Source organism: Castor canadensis, chromosome 13, assembly GCF_047511655.1.
Source record: "Castor canadensis chromosome 13, mCasCan1.hap1v2, whole genome shotgun sequence".
Lineage (NCBI taxonomy): Eukaryota > Metazoa > Chordata > Mammalia > Rodentia > Castoridae > Castor > Castor canadensis.
The window spans coordinates 4,229,439-4,256,984 of NC_133398.1; the positions used below are offsets into that span (position 1 = coordinate 4,229,439).

Below are 27,546 nucleotides of genomic sequence, written 5' to 3' on the forward strand. Positions count from 1 at the left end.
GAGGAATTAAATGGCTTATTGAAGTAGTGAGTGTCCAATATATGATGTTACAGAATCGTGCAGAGATGAAACTTGCATTCAAAGGGCAAGGTAGACCCACATATGGAAAGCTGCCATGGTTTCAGATTTCACATTGTAACATAGCTTTTAGGAAACCATCCCTTGTAAAGTTTCAGTGCGACACCAGAGATGACTGGCCACAATTATATGAAAAGTGTGTTAGCGTGTGTTTACTTTTTGAAAGCACATATTTGTGAGGCTCTGAATTTTCTTCATGTACTTCAGTCAAAACAACATACATATCAGGCTGAACGCAGAAGCAGATAGGAGAGTGTAGCTGTCTTTCATTGAGCCAGATATTAAAGAGACTGCAAAAATGTAAAACAGTTCTACTCTTCTTATTAAATTTATTGTTGTTACAGAAAATATAATTGGTTTTCATAAAAATACATGTATTAACGTTATAGATTCGTTATTTTAAGTTTTTAAAAGTTTGTTTTAATTTCTAATATAGTAACAATTGGCAGATGTAACCACAAAAACAGAAGCTCCTGGAATTCTTTATATTTTTAATAAGGTAAAGAGATTGTGAGATCAAGCAGTTTGAGAACACTAGGCTATCTTTAAACTCATTTGCTGTATACTAGAGAATGTGTACAGCATTTTTCAGTGTGTGATATACATGGTGCTTATCTTTTTAGGAAGAGAGAACAGATTCTGCAAGGCCGTGTCTACATAGGCAGCACCATCTTCCGAATGACAGAGGATTAGGTAAACTCTCTGGGTAATGATAGACCTCACTTGTCTCTTCGAATTGGATGATACATGTTTAAAAACAATGTTAGGTGGAAACAGGGACATTCTGAAATCACAAAACATCAGTGTCTAAAGATATGAAACAAGTGTGTGAATTCCAAAAGCCAACCTAATCATCACATCAAAAATCTTTAAGCTAGTGCCCTGAAGTACCTCTTAAATGTTTTGAACTGGTCAAACTAGAGATATTAAGGCTTGAGAATTTCATTTTCTGTAGGATTATTTTTGATTAGATGATTTATAATATCTCAATCTTCTGTAGTAGCCCCAGGAGAGAGAGTCATTTCCAGCCTTCTTTGATCAACAGGAAGAATAACAGATGTGTCCAATTATAGCATCTTTACACTTGTAGGGATAGCGTATTTCTTTGACCTGAGTTGTCTCTGTTTCTCTTCAGAAGAGCTACCTGGAAGCAAAGGTTCCGTTACTCTAAGTGATCTTCCGGTGTTTTTAGGTGATCTGGCCTCTGAGGAAGACAGTATTGAAAAAGATAAGGAAGAAGGTAATGTATGTGGGATTGCTATGAGATGATGAAACACAATCCCCATTCTATCACAGAATGGAGTCTAGAGTCAGCACTCACAAGCTTAGTTGGCTTTTCTTCTCTTACGGTAAAAGGTGGGTGTGTTTTCCTAGGACCTATGCCTGGTAAAGGCATGCCACTTTTTACGCCTTGTGGGTAGCACTGGTATTTGGCAGCACAAAATCCCAAGCTGTGCAGACTTGTCCTGATTGAATATTTACTAGGGCTTCCCTTGTTTCCCGCCCTCCTTTCAGCGGCGATATCTAGAGAGCTTTCTGAGATCACCACCACAGAGGCGGATCCTGTGGTTCCTCGAGGGGGCTTTGACTCTCCTTTCTACCGAGACAGTCTCCCTGGTTCTCAGCGGAAGACACTTTCAGCATCGTCTGGGACTCGGGGCTCCAGTGTGAACCCTGAGCCTTTACCCTCCTCCCTGGACAAGCGTGGGCTCGATACACCAAAGCAAGCCTTTACTCCCATTGACATACCCTGTGGCAGTGCTGACATCAGTCCAGCTGGGGATAGGGACCGCCAGACTTCTCTGGAGACCAGTATTCTCACTCCCAGCCCTTGCAAAATTCCTCCTCGGAGGGGAGTGGGCTTTGGAAGTGGGCAACCTCCCCCATACGATCATCTCTTTGAGGTGGCCTTGCCAAAGACTGCCCGTCACTTTGTCAGCAAGAAGACCGAGGAGCTGTTAAAGAAAGTGAAAGGATGCCCTGAGGAAGACTATGTGCCCTCTACCTCCCCAATGGAAGTACTGGACAGGCTGATACAGCAGGGAGCAGACGCACACAGCAAGGAACTGAACAAGTCAGTAAGCCTGTGGGACCTTGTCTTGGTTATTAGGAAGCACAGAAAGCACAAGGGTATGGGCGGGAAATGTCCTTCCCGCCCATAGCCAGAGGCTGCTGGTTCTCTTGTGTTCTTGTCAATGTCTGTCCAGTCTGTTGCCTTTAATGTCCGGGAGCATGGGCACTTGTACTTGGAGAATCTCCTAGATTGCTTTTTGTTTCAAAGTGAATCTTTTTAATATAAGCCATTTTGTGCCACCATTCTGTGAGAATACTCAAATGTGTTCACATTTGCTTTCTGAAAATTGGAGGTTAAAAATGGGGTTATGCCAGGCATGGTGATGTATGACTGTAATCCCCTCTACTTGGGAGGCAGATGTAGAAGGATCATTGCTGATCCCGGGCAAAAGCACAAGACCCTATCTGAAAAATAAACTAAAGCAGAAAGGTCTGGGGGAGCATGACTCAAGTGGTAGAGCACCTGCCTAGTAAGTCTGAGACCCTGAGTTCAAACCCCAGTACCACCAAAAAGAAAATAAAAAAGGGCTATGAGGATATGGTACCTCAAAGAATGTAGGAACATATGTCACAGCATTTCCTCTCTAATTACAGATTGTTTTTTTCTGTTTTGATAATAGGTCATTAGATAGAAGAGCAAACCATCATTTTATGCAAATCTGGGTGGCCTGATGCTCCTCCCCATAAAGGCACACAGGTTTCTTAGAAATCTGAGCCACTGTTTTCAGATCTTCTATTACCCTTTTCAGAGTATTCCAGGGAAAAGATAAGGCACTAACCTGTCCAGAGTTGGAATCCTTTATCATTTCCACACAGGTTCTTGGGGATTCTTAGTTTTTAATCTTTTTGCTAATAATATCCTAAGGTGGAATTTGATAGAAATTATAATATTTAAACTTCCTCTTTTAAATGAGGTTTGGTGTAATACTTTGGATGACAAATGACTTGCTTTTTTCTTACATTTGGGTGACAGTAGTTTCTTCAGAGAAGGGTGGTAGCAGTGTGTTTTCCCCCTCAGTGTCCTTGGCAAGCTAAACCTGAGACCACAACTGAGGTGGGGAGGTTTGTACTACAGCTCCTTTTCTGTGGAGACTTGGTCACATGCAGCAGATGCTGCATTCTGTCTACTCCATTCTGTATCCATTCTGTCTAGTGAGACTCCCCCCTCCACTCCGTGCTGACTTGGAGTTTGAAATTTTCTTAAGCAGTTGCAGATTCTGACAAGGAAGTGATTTAATCTTGCTGCAATTAAAAGTCCAGATAAGTTTTTTTTAGGTCAGATCACTAACTTCGTTATCCCCAAATTTTCTTCCCAGATTGTCCTTACCCAGCAAGTCTGTGGACTGGACCCATTTTGGAGGTAAAGTTGTTAATCTAGCACCACATCCAGCTCCATTGGTTCCTGCTTGCTTGCCCCTTTTTCTGTCCTTGAAGGAGATGCCCCTAGGGAGCATCTCTCCTTGGCTCCTGCTCCAACCAGCTAATCTGCTTGGTGGAAGAACCCTAAGTGTTGCAAAGTCAGCATTTCCTATTTTTGAAAAGTGGCAAACAAGTACCGTGCATTTGGGAGAAGAAATACAAGAAGTGCAGACTTCATGTCAAGCTTCCCTAGAAAAGACTAAGTGACATGAATGTGCTAGGGAGTCTCTCTGGGAGACTTCGTCACAAGGAGTGAAGAAGCATCTGCAGAGAAGGGACTTTGCAATATCTGTGTATGTTCAGGTTTGAGGGGGAAGGAAAGCTAGTCCTAGAACCGTCTTCCCATTGCATAATGTTTGCATTCTTTTAAAAGGGAGACAGCTAGAAAATTCTTCCCCTTCTCCTAACAGTGGCTCTTGCTGGGACCCAAGTGGTCATTTGCAGAGTACTGTTATTGATAGAGTTGCTTTTCTTAAGCTAAGGCACATGGGAAGGGGCTTCATGGAACCATGTGTAAAAGGTATTTCTGCCACCCTCCCTCTGCTTTTAAAATCAGGTTCTCCTCCCTCAGATGAGATCCGCACCCTCCGAGACCAGTTGCTTTTACTGCACAACCAGTTACACTACGAGCGTTTTAAGAGGCAACAACATGCTCTTCGGAACAGGCGGCTCCTGAGAAAGGTGATCAGAGCAGCTGCTCTGGAGGAACACAATGCTGCTATGGTGAGCATGGGGCAGTGGGCTTCATTACTGTTGTGCGTTGTATCAGATGGTAGGCAGCCTGTAAAGAGCAACAGCCAGTCAAGGTCAGAGTTGTTAGGCCCAGTCAAGTTCACTGTCTCTGAGGTTCACATGTGCCAGATCTCAGAATTCCCTTGCAACTCTCAGAAACCATGGGGGCAAGTGACTTTTGTGTTGCTTTCAATTGCCTATGATGATAAAAGGGCCAAAAGAGTATCTGTTTCTCCCAGTGTGAAGCCAGCTCTCTTAAAGCTATTTCATGGCACAGACTTGAAGCATGTATGATGTCATGGGTGTAAAGCCAGTCAGACCTGGAGTTTGAATGTTGGCTCTACCGTTATCTTAAAGAAGTAATTAGGCCTTTTGAAGCCTTGTTACTCATTCTATAAAACAGCAATAATAATAGCCCCTACTTTGTAAATTGTGATGGTCAAAAGAAGTCCTGTCAGTGCGCACTGGATCCATGCAGGGCATACATGGTAGCATTAGGTAAAGGCACAGCATTGTAGTGAACGTAATCAGTGCCATGTGTTAGAGGTCTTCTCCAGTCGGGTGGTGAGGACTTATGAAAGCATTGGAAGCAAACTGATGCCTGAAAAAATTTCTTTTAGCAACTTAATGATCCATTTGCTAACATGAGATCTGGAAAACCTTGATGTAAAGCCAAGTAGGACTGTAGAGAGCCCTCAGACTCTGGGTCCCAAAGTGGTACATGACTGCTGAGGATATGTTCACAGTGTGTGTTAGTCTCAAGCATCACTACCCATATTGGATGGTATCTAAAGTGACAGTATCTCTGCTCTTTGCCAGAAAGATCAGTTGAAGTTACAAGAGAAAGATATCCAGATATGGAAGGTGAGTCTGCAGAAAGAGCAAGCCAGATACAGTCAGCTTCAGGAGCAGCGTGACACTGTGGTGACCCAGCTGCACAGCCAGATCAGACAGCTACAACATGACCGAGAAGAATTCTACAACCAGAGCCAGGAATTGCAGGTAAAAACTGCACATCAGGCATGAGAAGGAATGAAGCAACCCAGAGGTGGCAGAAATGTTAAGTGTTGTCACCTTGTTTGGCATAACTGAGATGAATACTTTGCTCTCTGAAATGGCAGGTATATTTCATGTCAGATCTTACTGATCTTAGCTGGGCACTGGACACTCACACCTATGTAATCCTAGCTACTGGGGAGACAGAGATCAGGAAGATCAAGGTTTAAAGCCAGCAAATAGTTTGCAAGACCGTATCTCGACAATACTCACACAAAAGAAGGGCTGGCAGAATGGCTCAAGTGGTAGAGCATCTGCCTGGCAAGCGTGAAGCCCCAAGTTCAAATCCCATACCACCAAAAAAAACCCAAAACCATTCTTAGCTCCCTTAGTGCCTAGCACTTTCAAGCAAAATGAAACATTTGACAGTTTCACTAATTAAGTAGATCTGAACAACTCAATGAGTATTGATGTCTCAATGATTTAATAGCTGTTTGAAAATAATACACATACATTTAAACTATTTTAAATTTCATTTTGAAATAACTAATTATTCAGACCATGTGAACTTGTTGGTACTACACAGTATCTTGAGTTTGGAATCAGAGTATACAGTAGAAACCCTCATTTCCTATTTCCCGTTGGTTTCTCACAGTGCTTTTTTGTCATAGTAGTCACCAAGTACCAGGTTTCCCAAGATAAGGCATCATCCACAGCATACAGTAACATCTGCTGACCCGCCCATCACCTCCAGCTAGTTGGTAGTTCACATGATGTCCCACAGATGGCGCTGTGTCCCTCAAAAAAGCAAAACATCCCTGTGCATAGCCCCAGGGCTCTTTGGCACACAGTTTGGGAACTGCAGCCATCAGGTCTTCTTTTTTTTTTTTTTCCTGTTGTTAAAATAATAAGGGACTCAGAAATCAACCATGACTTTTTAAAATTAAAAAGTCAAATAATAGGTCAGGCTTGGTGGTTCACAACTGTTAGCCCAGAATTTAGGAGGCTAAGGCAGGAGGATTGTGAGTTTGAGGCCAACCTGGGCTACAGTCCCTAATCTCAAAAACAAAACAAGTCAAATGCAGCAAACTAAAGAAAAGGAAAGCAGTTGAGGAATGGGGCGTTCCCAAATCTGCATGGGTGGATGGCCAGACAGACTGGTGGTCTGGCCTGCCATTGCTGCCGTAATTTCACATACACATCTCTTTGGGTAGACAAAGCTGGAAGACTGCAGGAACATGATCGCAGAGCTGCGAATAGAGCTGAAAAAGACCAACAACAAGGTGTGTCACACCGAGCTGCTGCTCAGTCAGGTTTCTCAAAAGGTAAGACTTGAAATACCACCTGCTGACTCTCTCCCTGCAGATTGGACAGGTACATTACTTGGGTGTCTCTCTTTTGGAGTCTCAGCAGGAAGCGATTTTACCCCCCTCCCACCTTCCGGGGGACACTTAGCAATGTCTAGCGACAGTTTTGTTGTTAGTGGCAGTGAGTGGTTAGGAAATGGGGTGCTGCCAGATACCTTCATTGCACAAATAGCCCCCATAGCACCAAGATATCCACTGAGCCCTGGGCCACAGATGGTCTGTGGAACCCTTTCTTACTGCTTTGCACACATAAATGTCAAAAGTTTGTTAAGGTTTTGGGGCTGTAAAACCCCCCCTTTGAAATCAGGTGAACTCTCTGTCACTTACTCAAGAATAGGTAATTTCCCCTGGATCTTTATCCCATGACCTATCCCTCTGCTCCAGTGTCTTGTGAGTGGTCAGTTTTGACGGAGTGCATGTGTGCTTTTGCACAGCCATTGGAAGTGCAGTTCTATACATTTTTGTTCCCCTTGGGTGCCTTCTTCCCCACTAGCCCTGACACCAGGGAATGGGAAACCATGGGAGTTGTTTATTCTGCCGTAGCTTTGAACTCTTGTGCTCCTTGCAGGCTCCCTGTTTAATGCCCATTTGCTAGTTTTATGGTGTTGAATTTTCACTTACATGTTTTGGTTAGCTCTCAAATAGTGAGTCGGTCCAGCAGCAGATGGAGTTCTTGAACAGGCAGTTGTTGGTGCTTGGGGAGGTCAACGAGCTGTATTTGGAACAACTGCAGAACAAGCACTCAGACACCACAAAGGTATGCTGCCCTGTGGGCAGGAGGGCGGGGGCGGGGCATAGAGGTGGAAAAGCTCTGAAGATCCAGGCAGCATGTCACATAGAGCGGCTTCGTGAATTGCTTCCCAAAAGACCGAATGGCAGTGTCTCCATTTCCCCTGGGTCTAGCAATGCAAACTGTCCAGCCATCAAGTGATTGCATATGTATCCCCTTGCTGGGTGGCTTTGAAATGGAGTCCTGCTGCAGAGCAGGTATGAAGGTGTTTCTCTCCCTCACTTCCCCATTTCCTTTCAGAGAGAAAGGGGAAGAGAAGAGGACAGGAGCCCATTCTGTTTCAAACGTGCCTCTCAGGACTGGGTGGTGTGTACTGGTGCACACCAGTATATGTATGATCTTTTCCTCCTTTTCATGTTGAATCTAGTTTCTACCTATGGTCCTTCAGTCCTGGCAACAAGGCCAGCAATGAGATGCTTGTACGTTAATTAGTGCCTCGCCAGTGGTGTTGAGACAGAAGTTTCGTGTCACTTTACCAATAGCCTCGGGTGATGTTAGTGAAGGAGTTGGGAGTAGAATTTTAATAGTAAATTCTCAGACACTTCCTGTCACTAGCTCCTCCATCACACATGGGCCTTTAGGATTTCTTGGGCTTATACTTTTGTAAAGTGTCTTTTTTTTGACCAAATGGAGAGAGTCATCTTAGAATTGGGAATACGTAATTTTCATAGTTGAGTTGCTCTTTCTCAGCTCTTTTCAGCCTCAGATTCAGACTCCCTCTGGAAGGAAGTTAAAGTGGAACTTTCTCTAGAAACCAACTGTCACTTATAAATAGTTTTGGGAGAAGAAAGGTGGTGAACAGACCACCGAAAGAACTTGCTGAAACATGTTTTTGACACCTCCAGAGAGAAGTGTAGATAGACAGGCTTCTGTGGGATGGGCTTCTGTTTGGCATCTTCAAACTCTGGGATCTTGATCAGCCACATCTCCTTTGTGGGACCTGTTTCACAGTTCATAAACAGGGGTGATGATGCTGTCTTGTTTTAGTCAGGGTGCCTTCTGTTGTAAATCACAATCGAAAACAAACTACACTGGCTTATCAAGGAATTTGGTTGTTTGATTTGACAAGAATTCCCAAGGCAGGTGAGTTCCAGGTTGGTCAAGTTGGCAGTTCAGGGACAGCATCAGGGAGGCAGCTCTTTCCGTTCCTTCTGTCAGCTTTGTCCTTCGGGTACCACACTCATAGTTATCAGGTGTGTATTCCTTGTGCGGGGAGACCCATGCAGATACTACGATGTCCCAAGGAAGAGGAGAGTGTCTCTTCCTACTAGTCTCTCTCAGTTAAGAAACCTTTCTCAGAGACTGCATATTTCCCATTTCCTTTGTTGGCTAGAATTGAGTGGTGCTCTTTACAGCCCTGTCATGGCCTTGAGCCAGCCAGGATTTGCCTCTGGGCCTGGAGCTGGGGTTACTCTCTTGTTTAGGCCAGTAGAGGAGGAGGGGCAGTTGTCTTAAGAGTCAGGTGGAGAAGGACTGTTTGGGCTGGTGAGGAGTACTAAGAATTCATGGGCCTTCCTGGTTCGATACCTTGTGTGATTACCCATAAATAAGTACAGTTGTCCCTCAGTGTCTATGGGGGATTGGTTTCAGAGCCCATACAGATAACCACATTTGCAGATAGTTAAGTCCCTCATAAAATGGCATGGTATTTGCATATAACCCATGCATCTCTTCATACCTACTTTAATCATCTCTAGATGACATAAATACCTAATGCAGTATAAATGGTATGTAAATAGTTGTTAAACTGTATTATTTAGGGCCTAATCACAAGAAAAAAAGTCTACATGTTGGCAGTACAGCTATAGTTTTTAAAAATATTTTCCGCTTAGGGTTACTTGAGTCCATGGATGGAGAGGGCTGATGGTTGTTGCTTATGACAAAAGTCAGATATGTTCACATAGCCTGTGCTGAAGTCTGGAGCCATTCAGCCCAGCTGGAATGGCTGTGTTATCTGCCAGCCAATACAGAGCTTCAGTCTGTTGCTTTCTACACCCTGGAAACATTGGGTTTACTGGTCAGCTTCAAGGCTGGGCTGCCTTGGTGAAAACTTACCTCCTTGTTCCGTAGGGTTTATTACCTTTCTGAAAGATAAATGTATGGCAACTTTTTTGTTGTACCACAGTAAACACCCACATGCAAGGGCCTGCAGATGTAACATGCTGTTAGAAAAGTATTATAGCTGCAGGCCAGCATCTGCCTTGGCATGGTTGACAGACCTGTCAGGGGACTCAACCTACAAGTGTTGCTTCTCTTGGACAAACCTGCTCCATTGTGTTACCTTCTCTAACTTTGCCTCAGCTGATATTAGAAGAGGGAGAAAGGTTAAAAAGAAATGAAATGACCTACAATAGTACCAAATTAAAATTTTGGCTGGGAATATTGGCATATTTCATTTGGGTGTTGTGAATGTGTATATTTGCATGGTTAACCATACCATTCATACAATTTTCTCACCTGCTTTTGACTGATACCATCTCCTTAGAAAAATATGATATATTTTACATAATTGCTTCTCTGACATTAGACTTCGTGTGTTTCTAGATTTTTACTTTTATAAATTTGCTGTGGTGATTATCATACAAAATATCTACTCGTGTTTTAGATGATTTCCTTAGGGATAGATCTCAAGGAAGGCTCACTGTGTTAATGCCTTACCAGCTTGCTTTCTAGAACGTTGTCCTCATTCATATTTCTTCTGTGTACCATGCCTTCTTGATGCTTATGGAGATGTTTGTTTTGTTTTGTTTTGTTTTTTGGAGTGGATAAGGCATGTTCATTTTCTATTAACATCAATCCTTTCTTTTTAGGAAGTAGAAATGATGAAAGCCGCATATCGCAAAGAACTAGAAAAGAACAGAAGCCATGTTCTCCAGCAGAATCAGAGGCTCGATACCTCCCAGAAACGGATTTTGGAACTGGAATCTCTTCTGGCCAAGAAAGACCACCTTCTTCTGGAACAGAAGAAATATCTGGAGGATGTCAAGAGCCAGGCAAGGTAACTTTCATTGGAAAGGATGGGCAGTGATGGACTCTTTATGAAGTGGAACCTCCTGTATTCTGGGTGTGTCTGTATCTTTCAGTGAACAACTGCTGGCTGCAGAGAGCAGGTATGAGGCTCAAAAAAGGATCACCCGGGTGTTTGAGTTGGAGATCTTAGACTTGTATGGCAGGTTGGAGAAAGATGACCTCCTACAAAAACTCGAAGAGGAAAAAGCAGAAGCAGTGGAAGCAGTGGAAGAAAGGTAGGAGCAAGAGTTACACCATGGCCTTGGCCATGAAGCTGCCACTAGCAGAGCTAGGACTGTGTTTACTGGCCTTGGAAGTGGCATTTATACCTGTCAGAGCTATGATGCACAGCTTACTCCTTTCAGAAAATGGCCCTTGCTTACCTTTCCTCACCTGCCCAGTGGTCTTCCCACTTTCAGTTCTTGGCCTTGAGTCACTTGATCTGCTGTTTGCATTGCATAGTGCATATTGCCATCCAGGATCCCTAGCTGTGACTCAGGTTTCTCTTAATGAGACTCTTGCTTGGGTCTGCTGTTATAAAACAGAGCAGGCAGAGTTCAAGTTCATTGGGAGCAAGTGTCTGGGTAATCCCACATTTCCCACCTGGGTGCCACAGTTATCAGCTCTTTTTTTCCTTCTTGGATATCTTACAGGCTTGACTGTTGTAATGACGGCTGCTCAGATTTAGGGCACAATGAAGAGGCATCTGGGCACAATGGTGAGACCAAGACCCTCAGACCCAGTGGTACCAGAGGCAGTTGTGGAGCTAAAGGAGCTGGAGGCAGCAGCAGCAGCAGCAGTGAGCTTTCTACCCCAGAGAAACCCACAAGCCAGAGAGCAGGCCCATTCAGCAGTCGGTGGGAAACTTCTGTGGGCGAGCCCTCCACCAGCATCCCTACAACTGTTGGTTCACTTCCCAGTTCCAAAAGCTTCCTGGGCATGAAGGCCCGAGAGCTGTTTCGTAATAAGAGCGAGAGCCAGTGTGATGAGGACAGCATGACCATCAGTAGCCCTTCTGAGACTCTAAAGACAGAACTGGGCAAAGACTTGGGTATGGAAGTCCAGAGTCCCCTGAACCTAGACGGCCCTCACCCATCTCCCCCAACCCCGGACAGTGTTGGGCAGCTCCGTATCATGGACTACAATGAGACTCATCTTGAACACAGCTAAGGAGGAGGGCCAGTCAGTGTTAACTCGCATCTTGTTGGCATAGAACAGGAAGTGTGAATGCATGTTCAAGGCTCTCCTGTTTCCAGGGTCTGAGTGGCTTCTCACACAGAGGAAATGGGACAGAGGTCCATTGGACAGCTGACCGAATTCAGAATGGTTTTTAGATCTGACACTGAAATGCCTCTTAACCTTCCCCTCAACTCACCCCCAAACCTATCTTTCATTTACCTAGCAGTGTGTACTAATTGAGGGCCAGTGTGTGTTCCTCAGTAGCTTTATTTTCCTTTCCCCTCAAATGGTTGAGTCCTTTGAACCTGTGCAATATGAGGCCAAATTTCATCTTTGAGTCCAACACACCACTCTCTACTTTCCTGAAATTCAGATAACTGAGTGGCTCTTGGTTAGACCAGACAGTTGGTGGCATTGCAGGTAAGTCCAATTTTGTCTCTCCTAGGAGGACGTAGCCTGCAAAGCTGTCTTCATGTGAAAGCTTTTACAGGAGACTTTTCACTGCTTTTTGGTTCTGAAGTTCAGCATCTAAAGCAGTTGATGTAGAAAAACAGTGGTTCATTTGCCCTTACATTCTTTTGGTGGTTCTGATAAGCTTCCTGGAAAGTTGTGCGTGAACAAATGCCCATTGTTTCAGCAGTCTAGCTGGCACTGTGGAGGCCACACTTCCTTGCCCTTTGGGAAAACTTTCGTCCTTCTTTCCCCCACTACCTCTTATTTATTTGGTGTAGGCTTAAAAGCTGGTACCAAGCTACCCACAGATGAGTGTAGGTGGTAGTCTTGTTCTCTGTAGACAACAAGTAGTGGTCACTTGGAGAGGTGCTCTAGAAGGTCTTGCATATGTGGAAATGCACCTCTGGGCTGGTCTCGTCTAGCTAGCCATTGGTTCAACCCTTGACCTGTTTGACTCCCTTGAGTTCACATGCACCTGTTGTTTGTGTCAGCTGTTTTGTGACACGCGGCCAAAAGGCTGTGAAGGTTCGGCATTTCTTGAGCTTATGTGACCATCATTTCCCAGGCTGGGGGGTTGCTTCGTATTAGGTTCCAGGCCACCAAAAAGGTAGCAGCTTTTCACACCAGTTCTGACTTTTAGGACCGACTCTCCTGGAGCACGTTGTCACACTTTCTTGTGTTAGGAATGGCGGAGCAACTCAGCAGAGGCCAGGAGGGTGTTGATGAAGTCTTGAATGCCTGCACCCACTGGGCTGCCCCATATGATCACCAGGTGACACCAGTCAGAACACTGGTGGCAGCAGATAATCCAAACTCAGCACATGCTCCTGAAATAAATGCTAGAAGCCTAAGAATTGTTGCCTGGTGTTCCAGCCCAGGCAAAGAGAGACTTGGCAGGAAAAAAGCCAGTGAGCTTAGTTTTCCTGTTTCTATTCTTTATGTAAAAAGAATAGAAGGGTTCAGCCACGAAGACGTTAAAGAAACTGTAATGGTACGAAATCTTTCTGCATATGGAAGCTTCCAGTATGTGAGGGTGAAAGTCTTTTTTTTTTCCTTAAGTGTGGCAGTAAATATCCTAGTATGTCTAACTATAAAGGCAACCAGACAGTTTGAGACTTCATGTCACCATGGCAACCACTGAGCTAAAGACCCTTTGAGGCCAGAATTTCAGGTGTAACTGACTGACACCCGGCCATTGCCACTGGATATCCAGGGTGGAATATTAGTAGTGCTACACTTTTAATTCAGCTTTGTCCAAAGGAAAGCTTAAAATCCAATATATCTTAGTTTCCTGGATTTAGGAAAGGACAGTATGAACAAATTCAGGAAGGAAAGAAAAATGTTACAGGTTAGCTTTTGAAACTGGTTTTAAGTGCTTTCCCCCTCCGGGGCCCAAAGATTTGCGCCACAGAACAAAGCCTTCTCCTTAACTGGCAAAGGAAAGGAGGCCAATGTAAGAAAGAAAAGAACACTTTAAAATGGATGGATGGTGAAACATAGGAAAGGAAGGAGGCAGCATGGTAAAATGGACTGAGGTGTAGGCTTGAGACTCTGCATTCCCTACGCCAGCTCTTGACACAGTACTCCTTTCTAGTGTCCGTCTACTACTGTACAACCCAGGAGACCTGGTGTGCTCAGCTAGGGCTCCTTTGAATTCTAGGAGGCTATAAAATTTTTTCAACTAAGATTGGGGAATTGAGACCTAGAGTCATGGTGAAGTTGCCCAACCTAAAAACTTAAGTATTTTTTGTCTAGAAGAACTCGAGGGTTAATAATAAGACTTGCTTTTGTTCTGAGGGCCATAGACTTGCCTAAGGTCAGTGGGTCACTTGACTGTTCTGCAAGCAGTGATTGGAGCTCCAGACAAGCAATTGAGGCCTGGGTAAAGATACCAGAACAATTGGTGTAATGGGCAAGACAAGCTTTGAAACTGGTTAAGCAGTCAGGTAGAATGTTGGAATTGGACAGCCTCTGTCTTAAAATCACCAGGAGCCAGTGCTGTGGTGGTCAGTGTGCGTAACTTACCCAGATTCCCCTTGACTGGCATCAGACAGGCCCCAAAAAGCCTGGGGTCTGTGTCTCCAGCATGGACTGTGTTTAAAATGAGCTCTGCAATAGTATTTGGGGGTGGGGAGAAGCAGGAAGGTGGTGGAGGAAGATGCCCAGAAAAGGAGCTCTTGAACTTATCACAGTCCATCAACACACCTCTTTCTGATAGAACCTCCACAGGAAGTTTATAAAATGTGTTACTGTGGGAGCAGGAGAAATATGTGGTTATGAACATGAGAAAATTAGTTCAGGAAATTTTAGGAGATATCTTGGAAGCTGAGTGCTTGGAAGAGCGGGTGGGCAGTGACCTCTCCAGGTTTGCAGACAGCTTTCAGGAAAGAACACTGCCAAACCTTTGGGAGTATGCTGTAGAAGGTTCTTACTGTATGTGATGTGGTTGGGGGAAATAATCCAAACTATTCTTAGAAGGTAAACTGTCACCACCCAGGAAAAAAGTCCTGGAAGCCACTGACAATTAGAAAAATTAGTCCCCACCCCCATGCTGCTGTGGCCAAAGGCCAGTGCCTCCCAGAGCAGAAGCAGCACAACAGGCAGCAAATACCAGGCTCTGGCCATTTGCAGGCATGTGGAGTTCCCAGTGCTTTTGTGCAGAAAGAGAAAATGTTAGCAGTTGTTCAGAGGATACCCATAGTGGCCATGGAATGGAAGGATCTGTGAACTGGACCGCATCACTCAGATTGGCAGTAAGGATAGAAAGCTGAATAACAACCAAAATGGGCTGTGATCAGCTAATGGGAATTTCCACCAAACATTAGAACCTGCCGTGTGAAGCCAGAAAGAACTGAAGAGCAAAGGAAAGTCCTTACTGAGCAGTAAGGGCAGGAAGCACTGTGAGCAGGCTGGAGGAGGGTTAGGGCACTGCACAGGCTTGGCTTACACTGCAGTGCAGATGAAGTGTTACCATCCTCTTGGGTGCTCTCAGAGAGTGGTCCTGGAAGAAGCCTGGCCCCAACAGGCAGAATCTGCCTCACTGGGAAGTAAGCTATTCTGCCCACAGTGACCCAGATGGCACGTCCATCTGCTGCATCTTCACTCCCAAGGTCCATGCTCTAAAAGTGACCTGTAGTGAGGGTTGGAAAATGTATCCAGTCAGAGGATGTTTGTGTATCAGTTTACATCTGGGAGTATATGGCATTGCCCTGTCCCCTCTCCCAGATTGCTGTAGTCATTGATTGTCCTTGATTTAATTTTTCTCTGTAGGTAAAAGAACAAGCTTAGGTCAGGGACTGATCCCTGCTGTGACCCTTGTTCCCATGTGGCTTGTTTCTACATCTGTAACTCCCCAGTGTGCCCTGGAAATTATGTTTCCCATCTTTTCTGGACTGCCCTGCAGTCTGAGAGAAGAGGGGCTGCAGCTGTTAGAGAAACCTGCACCCCCAACAGTTTGGGTCTCAAAATGAGTTAATGAAGACCAAGGAGCTCTGTGCCCCTTCCCCGTGCTTCAACATTATTCACCCTCTAGGATAAATAGGCTGGTTTTAGCCATTGGCATAGATCTTTTAGAGGAGACCCAGGAGTTCAAGGACCGCAGACCAACCCCTCCCCCCTGCTTCCCCACCTCACACAGTGTTTGAATGGAAGAGTTCGAGCTGCTCTGTGCACCACACCCTGGCTTAAACAGAAGCAGCAGGAATTTTGCACTAGGAAGAATCAGTGATTACTCTTCAGAAGACTTCTATGAACCACAAATGCATTACGGAGAAACAGATTTTGCTAAGACATAATCTAGCTTTATAACTCAATCATGGATGAACCGTATGTGGCTCACTTGCAGTTTAAAGGGGTCCCATCAGTGATAAGAACCAGATTTTTTAAACTGACTGCTTTTAGTGAAATGGAAGGAAGTCACCTCTTTTCCAAAGGTTTGAACTTTCCCACCTTGATCGTAAAAGCATGTCAAATAATCCACATCAGATGCCATAAGTGCAAACTGCAAGAGAACATGGTACAATCTCAGTGAATGGGAGTTGGAATCAAAGGGTTCGCTGTCCTTAGAATGTTCTGAAATGTCAAGGCAGTTGCTTGTGTTTAACTGTGAACAAATAAAAATTTATTGTTTTGCACTACTCTGCTGAGGTGATGTGGAGTGATTTATGCTGGCCTTAGGGGGCTTGTTGCTGGAGTTAAGGAGTAGTCCAAAGATACAGAAACCTTGGGTCTGCAGTGGCTATCTGGGTGGTTGGAGGAGGGTGTGAACAAGTAAACAGGTTCTAGTTTAGTCTCTGTAAGAGCCTTTATATTCTGACAAATTATCCAGTGTACAGATAATTCATCTACCTCAAGTTCGTGCTCCTCTCCAAAGAGTGGCCTGTGTGGAGGGGGAGACTTGAGTCATCTCTGTTAGAGAAACCTTGAAAGCCAGACAGCTGTGGGTCTGCACTGGCTGTGTGTGTCTGCATCCAAGGGGCCAGCCAGGTCAGGTTTCATGGAATCCTTTTGGTGGAACCCAGAGAACATTTAATTTGTTGAGAACTCACTATCCCTGAGCATCGCTAGCTGTGTTCATGTATATGCCAAGGGACAGAGCAACTGCCATTACCACCTGCTCTCCACCTCGTTCCTTGCCCTTTGGTCATTTGGCAGAAGGTGGGAAATGACCTTTACATGACTTTGAGATCCACCCTGGCTCCTGACTGCCTGGCCTGGGACTTTTGGGAAAGGGCTGCATCACAATGTGGTTTTCTGGTGCTTGTCTCTGCCTAGCTGTGTCTGGAATTCAGTACTGTGCTGCCTGTCTTAACAGCAGGAACAGCTCCTTTGAGACAAAGACTCTGAGGTGGCGGTCTAATTTGTCTGGAAAATTCAGGGGATTTTGTCTGAATAGGTGTTTCACTAGACAAGGAGTTGATTTGCAGCCTTGATATGTCTACAGGCTGGCCCTCTATGGACCTGTGGCATGACCTCCTAGAGGCAGAGCCCTCTGGAGGTGGGTGCTCACTTGTCTGCTGTCTGCAAGGGGCCCTGCTTGTGTGGCTACCACCCACTGTCCTTTTATGTCTTAGGACAAACGCAGGTTTTCTTTGAGGGATAAATCCTAGAAAACCAAGCCAGGCGGAGAGGTGATAGAACACTTTTTATTCTTGACTGTCTCCCCTCGAGGAAGCAACAATACAGAAGCTAAGTCGTCCCCTGCGAAGGGAAGAATCAACCGTCAGACTTACATCTGGCAAGCTTAGAAGCCAGCCACACGTATTACAGTGCTTTGGCCTTGACTAAGCTGTAAACCCAGGGTAATGTCCTTGGCTGAGGAGCCACAAAATAGAATTCTTCTGGCTTGCATCATGGTCTCCCTTCCCTAGTATGACAGGGAGAGAGGTGGGTCCACCCCTTTGTTCTGGCACAGGTTGCTGAACACTGAGGAGCTCAGCTTGCTGACCCGCTCTCCATTTTGGGATTGGGAGCATTCCTGTCCCACAGAGAGATCTTATGCCTCACCTCCAGCCACCACTGTCGGGGCAAGGAGCTAAGCAAGCCCCTCTCCAAAATGCAGCCACAGTGTGTGTAGACCAGGCACTGTGGTGGCCTTGGCTCATGGAGGATCTGAGCATCAGTACAGCACCCTCTTGGAACACCCTCTACCAATGGCACCATTTGAGCAACTTGGTAAGTGGGACTCCTTTTCACCAGCACAGAGCTTAGAGGCGGAAAGTTAGAAGTGAAAGCAAGAGTCTCAACAATGTATTGGCCCCCGTTGGGGTTAATGGTGGGGACTATGGGTGCCAGTGAGATTGTATCAACCAGTAGAAGCCAAATTAATTGACAGCGCCCCCTACCAGTGGAGCAGGCCCCTGGCTGTGCGTTACAATTTCCCACCAGGTGGCCTCCAGGGAGGTTTTGAACACCTGTCTTTCCCCCTCAGTTTGAGGCTGTCTTTTGCCAGCTGCCTACACTTGGGTTTCCTTAACCAAGGCCAGGTCGCTGTTGCAGTGGCTTCCTGATGAGCCCAGGGTGCACTCACGTGCTGCAGCACCTTGCGGGGCAGCTTCTCCGAGTGGGCGATCCATTCTTTCATTAAGTCCAGGACTATGGGGACGAGGCTGACCACGCCACCGTAGTGGTTCCTGGCCTCGTCACAGCTCAGGTGGTTCACCACATCATGTGGGTACCTGCGGGGTGGTGAGGCAGGGTGGCGAGCCACGCTGCAATGGCTTGCCATGGGCGCAGGCACCCCAGGACAACTTAGGCTGGACTCTTGTGTCCACAGGTTGTGTGTGTTTCAGCAGACTGGAGGTGCCAAGAGCCCCAGGGATTTCTGGTGTGGAAGGCAGAAGTTGCCAACTACTGACAGCTGTCATTTGCAGGAGCACAGGATTAGTTGCTGAGGAACGTGTTGCCATCTTTTCAAAATACACTGCTTAGTCCTTCGGGTCCTCTTACCTAACAACTAAAAAGCCCCCAGCATTGGGTGGGCTGTGCTGTGGGCCACCTTTTTTCTGGCTTGGTCCCAAGTCCAGGGAGACACTTTGTGTCCTACTGTGGGGGCTGGTAGAGTGGCTCAAGTGGTAGAGTGCCTGCCTAGTAAGTGTGATGTTCTGAGTTCAAACCCCATTGCTGCTAAGAAAAAAAAAAAGTTCCCTCTTGTATCCTACTGTGTCCAAGACTAGGCATCACTGAGGCAGTTAACCAATAGGTTAATGAGGACTAGGATTTCCCTCCTAGGAAGTCTGGACAGTTAACAGAGAGCCATGTTATAGGGAAAAGAACCAGGTCAGAGTCTCCTGACCTCTTGGTGAAGGCATTCCCCCTTGCGGGCACCAAGGCCTCACTGGTAAGATCAGAAGGAACTTACTTTGCTCTGAGGCTGCTCAAGTCATTGCTCTGGCTAACCAGGGTTTTGCATTTCTCAAGGAGGTTGTTGGTGACCGGGGTGCCTGAATGCAAGGCCTCAAACTGCTGGCAGAGCCCATTCAGCTCGGAACAGATGTCCAGGAACATGTGCAGAACCCGCCGGTCTGTGGAGCTGTTGCAGTAGTGCTCCATGTAGCTCTGCACCTGCCAAAGAAGTGTGCTGTGAGTTGGTGAGATGCCAGACCCTGGGGAGCACTGCCCCCTCCTTCTCAGACCCCCAGGGGGAGATGCCAGTCATGTTTAAGTGTTTTCATGTACAGATGAAGACACACAGGTAACAACATCAGGTGTCCCAGGCACCATGCAGAATGCTTTCCCAGGCCTGGTCTCACTCCTCCCTCACCTACACACTAGCTGGGTGCCTTTTTAAACCCTCATTTTACCGATAAACAGAGGTTTAAAGAGGTGAAATAGTCTGTTCAGAGCACTACTGAAGTGGCTTAGCTGATTTGCCAATCCACCTGTCTCCTTGCCCCTGAGCCACCCACCACCTAAAACAAAAGGGGGTTGGTCCACTTCGGGGACTCTGAGAACTGCTGGGCCAGGCCAGTTCTGATTCCTCCCACTAAGGAGGAATCAGAATCCTTTGGGCTAGTTGTACTGTTTACAAGGTAGAAAATGAAGGGACAAGAGAATACGTGGAGCTGGGGGACGTGACTATCCACATGAGAAAATGTGGATCCAGGAGGATCCAGAGCTTAAATACAAAAAATAAAAATTTAAACGTCTATGTAAATATGCTCAGGAAGTATGAAAACGTTACTAAAAGAAGTCATACAAGATGCTAAGAACACTGATTCTCTACTTTTTGACTCTTGAATGGTGAGGATCCTTCCTGGATCAGGGAGGGTCTTTCCTTGGTTGCCTGGGACCACCCGGAGATTCTGTGTCTGTCCAGGCCAGGGTGAGATGCTTGATATCATGCTGGGGAAAACTGGCTCAGCTTCAGGCCCAGTTAACTGACCCATTAATTTCAAAGCCAACTACTTCACAGTGTGATGAGGGAAGGGGTTATCACCTGCCTCCTCCAATACCCCAGACCTTCCTAGTCTAGACAGGGTTTCCCCTGTAGCTGAGGGATGTCTTTCTGCACAGTCCCACACTTGTAAAGGTCCAGAGGCTTCTAACTGCAGACCTGCACAGGCACCTCAGCAATGGGGTGGGGGTGGGGGACACCTGCATCGTGGTATGAACACAACAGAACTGTGTCCCTAAGCTCCCTGGGTGTGTGCAGGTGGCCTTGGATACCTCTACTTCAGGGAGAGCAGGTGGGGTGAAAACCAAGACTTCAGATGAAGAGTCAGATCATAGGGCCAGGGGTCACCAAGAGCCAGCAGTGAACCTCAGGCAATGGGGCAACTCCCTCATGTACCACAGCATTGATGCAGACACTCAGATGGGGTCTGGTCCAGCTGTTTTTGGAGATGAACCTGTGTGGTACCCTTGGAAGGCTAAGCTCCTGGGGGATATAGCCAATTGCTTTTCAAATAGGGGATTATGCACAGACCAGTGGACTCAGTGGGACAAATTGATGGATGTGGGTGGAGGTTGTATGGGTATTCTTCTTGTACATTCATTTTACAAAAACCCTTGTGCAAGGGTTGCTTGTTCTCCACAGTTCTCTTTCTCCTAAGAGGTTCTGAGCCTATACCCCACTCCTACACCATCTCTGTAAGCAGGCACCCTTCAGCAAGCTGACACCTTTGAAGTGGCATATTTTCTGTCCAAGGGTCCAGCCTATGTGTGTGTTCCTAGCTTCACTGTGGCTTGAGGCTCCTGACTTCCAGGATGGCTGAGAGAATTTGGACAACAGCTCACTCTTGAGGAGACTGGGCTCAGTAAAAATGCCTGCAAATGCCTCTAGGGTGTGCTTGGCCTGTGGCAGTTTCTCAGTCCCCAGCAGAATCTGGCAGAAGGTACCATATCCATCTGGTCACCAGGGCTGGCAGATGACATGAGACTCTTGAGTGTCTAGTATGGACCAACCCTGAGCTGAGTTTTCCATGGATGTGTTCACTTAGTCTGCATAATGGTAAGGAAACAGGCTTACTAAGGTGAATTCACTGATTCCAGGTCACAGAGGTGGCAGGCAGACTTAAACCCTAGCTGGCTGAGTCTTGCATCCACATTTTAACCCTGTGCTGTTCACTCACAGATGGCAGGGGGTGGACTAAGCACTCAGTTCATCAGTTAGAATGAGTTCTGATCCTTGTATAATTAAGCCTCCTCTCCGGGGCTTTGTTGTTTGATTTTGGAATGAGGGAACTGGGCTGGGAGAGGCCCAAGAAATGGGTTTGGCAGAGCCACTTGGCCTTGCCAGGGTGCCACCTGTCCGATGCTGGCAATGGGCTGGATCTTGTCGTGGGCATTTTCCCTGCAGTGCTCCAGGGCCGCGATGAAGGTGAACTGCTGCTGTTGGAAGAGCTTGTACTTCTGCTCGATGCTGCGGAGGGACTCTTTCACCTCATTCATTGTGGTCCTCTGTGGTCACTCAAAGGGCAGGAGAGACCTACAGGGAGGAAGAAGAATTGCGAGGCCCCAGGGGTCAGAAACATGGACGGAAGGATCCTCCTTGGATCCACCTTGCACTAAGCAGATTCCCGCAACCCTGAGGGTTAGGGACCATTTTCATCCCAGTTTTGTGGAGGAGGAAACTGGAAACCACACCTTTGCTCAAGATCCCCAAGTTGCTGGGTTGTTGCTAAGCCTGATCTTTGCCCATTTACCCTCTAAGGACATGGTCTACCATGAAATGTGACTTCTTTTCCTTGGCTGTGGACAGGGTTTCTCTGGCCCACAGTCTGTCTGCAGACTGAGGATATCTCCACACATTCACGCTCTCATATGCCTACTATCTCTCTCACACATACATGCGCACACATTCTCACACACACAGCCTCCAAGGCCTCCCTGTAGTGTTAGCAGAACCTGGGGTCAAGACACATGCCACAGGACCGGAAACCAGCAGAGCATCAGTTTGAGCCAAAAGATTTTAAAACACTTCCCACTCTGCAGTTGGTGGGAATTCTTCCTGGGGCCTGAACAGAGGAAGAGTTGGTGCTTGGTTATCCAGTGTGTCTCCCAGTTCTGTGCTTGGGGCAGGTGTGGGGAGCAGATTATAAGAAGCCTATGAGACTTGACATAAGCACAGTTGTGCTCAATGATGTACAGGCTGAGTTTGGCACGGCCCAAGTGCAGAAGAGAGCAAGAGGCAAGATGCAGCACAGCTGCTTTTCCAAAGTTGTTTATGTTCAGAGAAGTAGGTTCAGAGAGCAGGTTTCTCTTGTTACAATGTCACGCCCCCCCCCCCAGAGAACTGTTGTTTCACCTCCTTGTTTACCATTGGATATAAATAAGACTTGCTGAAGGAGGACATGGGTTTTTTTTTTTTTTTTTGGTGGAGGGTTTTTTGATGGGGTATTGATTGGTGGGCTGCTGGGTTATGTTAGAGATTAGAGGAAACATGGGACAGTGCAAGTCTGAGGGCCAAGACTCTTAAGATTATGCTAAAGAAAAGCTAAAGAAAACATGGGACAGTGCGAGTCTAAGGCAAGAGACTTTAAGGAATAGAAAAGAAGACTTCAGAAATAAGGTTTTAAAGACTAGAAAAGAAGGACATTGGAAGGCTTTAAAGATAAAGAACAGAAGCAGAGTAAAGAAAAGTAAAAAAGCAACGAGGCTGTTGTGCATCTCCATCTGAGCACCCAGCACACCTGATCCCAACTTTATGTCCATCTGTCTTCTATCGTCTGTCCTTCCTGCAACTCCAGTCTTCCCCAGTTAGGTCAGGAGAACAGGAGAGCATGAGAAAGCTTGCTACAGGCAGGAGCTCTGCTCTTAAGTTTGCGGGGCCAGCAGACTCCTCCTTGCCCCATGTTAATTGCTGGCCTGACCCTGATTAGTGACAATATCTGTAGGGAGTGCTCCTGTGACACCCCATAGATCATCTCTGGTTTGATTCCGGTAGTCCAGGAGCACCTAGAATTCCTGTGAGCAGAAAGCCAAGGGTTCTGTACTCTGTGACATCACAGTTTTGCTGAGCACAGTACTTCAGATCATGGATTTATAGAATGTTGAGCTGGAAGGGATCTCAGCAGCCCAATGCCCTCTGTGGGAATGGAGGCCCAGAGGTAAGGGATTTGCCCAGGGAGTCACAGCAAGTTTGTGCCACAGACACCTAGGGTCCCAGGTTCCCCAGTGTCTAACCAGCATCCTTACTGCCACCACATCCAGCTGCTGTTCCACTGCCAACAGGCACCACCATACACAGAGTCCAGGCTCCAGCATGGCAGCCTGTGCCACAGGAGTGGGGGTCAGAAGAGGTTGTGCCAGGGCAGAGTCCAAGTGAGATGCTGGAAGGACTCAGCAAGGCACAGCAAGACAGTGGGACAGGGGAGTGGAGAACTGGGAGGCAGTTCTTTCTGCTCTGTCCCCCCCCAGCATCCTGAACCCAGATTAGAGCTGAAGCAGGAGAATTAAAGGAAATGCAAGGGCGGACCAGAAGATAGCCTCTATGAAATGATGGCCTGGTGAATCAGGGAACATGGAGACTATTGGCAGGAGGCTCTTCAGTGACAAAGCTGGCTGCAGAGCCACAGCCAGCAAGGCTGCCTCAAAGGAGCTACCCCGGGAGCAGGCCCCATAAACCCAAGTGGGCCTTCTATAGATTTAACAGAGCATGTACCACGCCAACAGACGGGAGCAGCTGCAGCTCTCTAGGGGCAGCAGCCCCCCTCCTCCCCAACCTCCCTACACTTAGCACCCCTGCCTGAAGAGGACAAGGTGGGAGGGCAGTGGGGCTGGGGTCCTTGTTTGTTGAACACTTGACATATCTTTGGCCCCTTCCCCAGGGAGCAGAAATGGCCCACTGGAGCACAGAGGTTTTCTTGTGCCTCCCATGATGTAAGGCTCACCAGGGAAGATTTGAGAGTTAGGGGAGGGAGGCACCCCACTCTGTGTAAAATTTAAAGGGATGCCAAAAAGCAGCATTCATTCAAGAGAGAAAAATATTTTTTAAAGACCACAAAAATTAATACCAAAAGAAGTCTATAAAGAACAAAACAGAGAATTTTAAAGACGGGATAGATTCAGTACTGTGACAAAAGGGAAAAATCAGTAATAATGACCGTCTTTATATTTTCAGTATCTTATTCTAAATGAGTTTTGGCATTAATTTTGATTTATAGATAATATTGCATTAAAATGTCATCTTGACTATTGAGATTCTGGGGGCTCCTAACATTTTGTGCTGAGATGAAAGCCTCTCAGCCTGGGGTTTACCAATGATTCAAGTTGAACACTGAGAAGTCAGAGCAGCGGGAACGGGGTTTCCAGGGTGTTGGGGAATGTGCCATTAGCCTGGCCCTTGCCCATAGTGCTCAGCACTGTGCTTGGTAGCTGTTAAGGCAGTCCTAGAGTCACGCAGGCCGGTGCTCAGACCCGGGTTCCATCCTTTTCTGCAAAGCACTTGCCGTCTCTGAGCCTCAATGTCCTAATGTGGTGGGGAGACAGTACAATCAGTCCCCCAACCTTGGGGTGAGCGAAACATGAGGCAACAGGGGCAAGATGTGGACCCCGGAGCCCAGAAGGAGGTGGTGATACCATCACAGGACCCCTCAGAGGTACTGCTTAAACAGCATACAGGCAATGGGTGGGGGTGGGGCGGGGAACACCACAACAGGTGTGGTGGTGCACCCTGAGAGAAGCAGCAGCTGCCAAGGGTTTTGCCTTGTACAGGAAAAGCTGGAAGCCATATCCCTGGGAGGGGGGAAGGTGGGTGACAGGAGTGGGATGAGGGGTGGGGGCGGTGAGGAGATATTGTGAGGGCACTGGACAGGGTCGGGCTGGGCATTCACAAGAACTGCTGCAGGCTTCTAAACCAAGGGTGAACAGTCAGGTGTCCATTCACCTGGTCCTTCATACACTGTACAGACACTGTCCAGGTACTGGGCTCCAGGGGACTGGACAAATTATATAAGGCCTCTGCTCTAAAGGAACTGTTAAGAGTGGGCGAGGATCAGGGCAGAGATCAGAGAAAACAGAGCAGGGAAGAGGTGGGCATGTGGGATGGTTGGGCACTGGGCAGGGCGAACTACAGTGTGCTCCAGCCCTCCACCCTGGCTGGCTTAAAGACAGCAGCTCATTCTGTCCTCCTGAGAACAGCTGGATTATATGGGGCTCTACACAAGCCCAGTCTCAAGAGTCCTTGCCACATCCTAGAATGAGAGACCACAATTATCCTACAGGAAAGATCAGGAAGCTGAAACCATACAGGTAGGAAGTGGGCAACCCTGGACTCCTCCGTCGCCTCTGCCTGACTTTCCAGTCTGGGCTCTTCACTCAATACGCTGTTACTTAGAAACAAACAAGCCAAACATCAGACTGACCTGGGCTTAGCACACAGGGGGAAAATACCAAGGACCTGAAAAGGTACCTGATCACTTATAGGGTCTATCCACTAGCTGGACCCCCAGCCTCATTTCCACTCCCACTACTTCTTTCTCCTATCCCAAAACAATGAGGACTAGCTAGCATGCAGCGGGCTGTCTTTTGTGTGTTCAGCTCCCCGTCACCCTCCTGGCGCTTCCTGAGGCTCCCACGTTATCCACGGATACAGTGCTGCCTTGGCTGGTGGCCCCAAGAGCCCCTGAAAGCAAATCTGACTTGGTTCTTGATCCTAGCAACTTGTGACATGCACGCCAAAAATGTCATGAGAGGAGCTGTAATAAGCTATCCAAAGTGATCATCCCTTGAACGAGCGCCTCTGCAGCCAAATTAGTGCGGATGAAACAAACAGAGTGCAGCACTTCCCTGTCTGGGGAGGAGGGAGGAAAAAATGATTACCAGATAGGTTTTAGGCTTTAATTGATTTGTATTTTTCCAGGCTGCTAAAGAAGATTAAATCAGGGTAAGAAAAGTGCCTAGGGCTTAAAATAAATGAGGAGAAAGGCAAGTCATTTCACAAATGTCCAGAAAGCAAACCACCCCTCTTGGGTGCAAATTGCAGGCTTGGTTGTTGTGTTCTTTGTCCCGGGGAGGCAGCTCCCTTTTCTTCCCCAGCTGTCTTTGCACTGGGGTTTGAGAAGCTTACCAAGGTGTGCCAGGGCTTTGAGGAAGTAGTTGGGTGAAAGAGGCAGCATTACTGGTTTTATATTGGAGGTGTCTTGGGGCTGTAGTCAGGACGCCTAGTTCCACCCCTGATTCTGCCTCTGATTTATCCAGTGGCCCTGGGCAAGATTTTCCCTCTTTCTAGGCCTTACTTTTTACATCCATAAAATGAGGGTGTTTGGATTTCAGACTCTTCAAGGGGACTGTTGATGCTCATGCTCTGTAATCAACACCTGACAAGGAAAGAGGTCCAGAAAGGGGAAAGGACTCGCCCAAAGTCACTCTGCCAACCTTTCCATCCTCCAATTTCTTATCTGTAAAGTGGGACCCATGGCCATTGCCAAGATCAAATGAGCTACTGCAGCTAAAAGGAGCCCCCAGGCATCGTGTACTTCCTCATGCTAGTTACTGTCTAAACCTTAGTACAGTAGTCCACGAAATGCAGCGATAATCCCCTGTTGCACGGGGGGGAGGAAAGGGATGCAGTTCAAGTGAATACTTTGCCAAGCTCACACAGCTAGAGGTAGAGCCTGGACTTGAATTTTGGGCCATCTGTGTGGACTGCACTATACTTTCCACAAGGACACAGGCAACAGTACTGTGGACAGCAGAGTTAAAAGCTCAACATACGATTTGGGAGCCACGGATCCCACTTCAGTGCTGCCACCAGTACCAGGCTGCCTCCTCCCCAGCGAGTTAGGAAAACACCACCGGCAGAACCCCTTCTCCGGTCCTGCTGTCCCATTTCTGTTATTCCCCCACCCCAGCTCCGCACCCGGGCCTTGGGCGGGTGTCCCCAGCCCTCTTTACCCGTGCTTGTCCTGGACCGGCCTTCGCCTCACAGAGCGCCCAGAAGCTGGAGTGACTCCGTGGGTGTGCGGGCCCCGAAGGGCGGGAGGCCCTCCTCAGGCCTCGGGAGACGGGAGTGGGTGGGGTGGGGGCCGGGAGACGCGACGGCTGCATGCCTGATTGTGACCGAGGGTGTCATAGCAATCGGGTCACGTGGCCGCCTTGCCCAGTCCGGGAGCCGCAGGTGGAGACCCGCGAATTTCCAGCCGGATCCTCGCCCCGCCCCACCTCCACCATGGACGTCGCTCCCTCTTCTAACACCCGCCTCCACATCTACTCCAGTCTCCATTTTAAAGATGGGGAAACTGAGGCCCAGGGGGACACGCCAGGAGTGGCCCACGAAGCTCCCAGCGCCGGGAGCAGGCGCGGTGGCAGCACCAGAAATAGGGCTCGGCTTTCGCCGCCTCAGGGGACCGACTTAGCCCTCCGAGGTGTCCCCACAGGGATCGCTTCGGGACGCTTCCTTCCTGGAAGGCCCGGTGGAAGCGACTTGAGAGGCACAGACGGGAAAGCGAGGCACGGGGAGAGAGGCACGTGCCCGAGGTCGGCGGGGGGCTACGGACGCCGCTGGGACGC

General features: G+C 47.4%; 2 protein-coding genes across 8 annotated transcripts in view; one reads left to right on the forward strand and one right to left on the reverse strand.

Moving 5' to 3' along the window:
* The window catches only part of Tsc1 (TSC complex subunit 1), a 50,947-nt gene extending 34,715 nt beyond the window's left edge, over window positions 1-16,232 (forward strand). For 5 of the 6 annotated variants that reach the window (XM_074052911.1, XM_074052909.1, XM_074052910.1 and 2 more), the window contains 11 exons: window positions 702-771; window positions 1,214-1,318; window positions 1,594-2,152; window positions 3,468-3,511; window positions 4,127-4,293; window positions 5,122-5,304; window positions 6,513-6,623; window positions 7,300-7,422; window positions 10,266-10,453; window positions 10,539-10,700; window positions 11,118-16,232. In XM_074052911.1, coding sequence (XP_073909012.1) covers window positions 702-771; window positions 1,214-1,318; window positions 1,594-2,152; window positions 3,468-3,511; window positions 4,127-4,293; window positions 5,122-5,304; window positions 6,513-6,623; window positions 7,300-7,422; window positions 10,266-10,453; window positions 10,539-10,700; window positions 11,118-11,634 — 2,229 coding nt within the window. In that variant the 3' untranslated portion in view covers window positions 11,635-16,232. The remainder of the gene's footprint in view (window positions 1-701; window positions 772-1,213; window positions 1,319-1,593; window positions 2,153-3,467; window positions 3,512-4,126; window positions 4,294-5,121; window positions 5,305-6,512; window positions 6,624-7,299; window positions 7,423-10,265; window positions 10,454-10,538; window positions 10,701-11,117) is intronic. The other variant, XM_020170682.2, reaches the window with a different exon arrangement.
* A 994-nt stretch (window positions 16,233-17,226) lies between these two features.
* Spaca9 (sperm acrosome associated 9) lies at window positions 17,227-27,520 on the reverse strand. Of its 2 annotated transcripts, XM_020170688.2 has the most exons (5): window positions 26,932-27,518; window positions 21,343-21,523; window positions 18,956-19,158; window positions 18,125-18,272; window positions 17,227-17,295 (listed from the first exon to the last, which is right to left on the reverse strand). In XM_020170688.2, the coding sequence occupies exons 2-5, from the start codon at window positions 21,484-21,486 to the stop codon at window positions 17,284-17,286; spliced, it is 507 nt and encodes a 168-aa protein (XP_020026277.2). In that variant the 5' UTR covers window positions 21,487-21,523; window positions 26,932-27,518; the 3' UTR covers window positions 17,227-17,283. The 2 variants fall into 2 exon arrangements, with proteins under 2 accessions (XP_020026277.2, XP_073909029.1); XM_074052928.1 differs by having other exon boundaries at window positions 17,252-18,272; window positions 26,932-27,520.
* Between the last annotated feature and the right edge of the window lie 26 nt (window positions 27,521-27,546).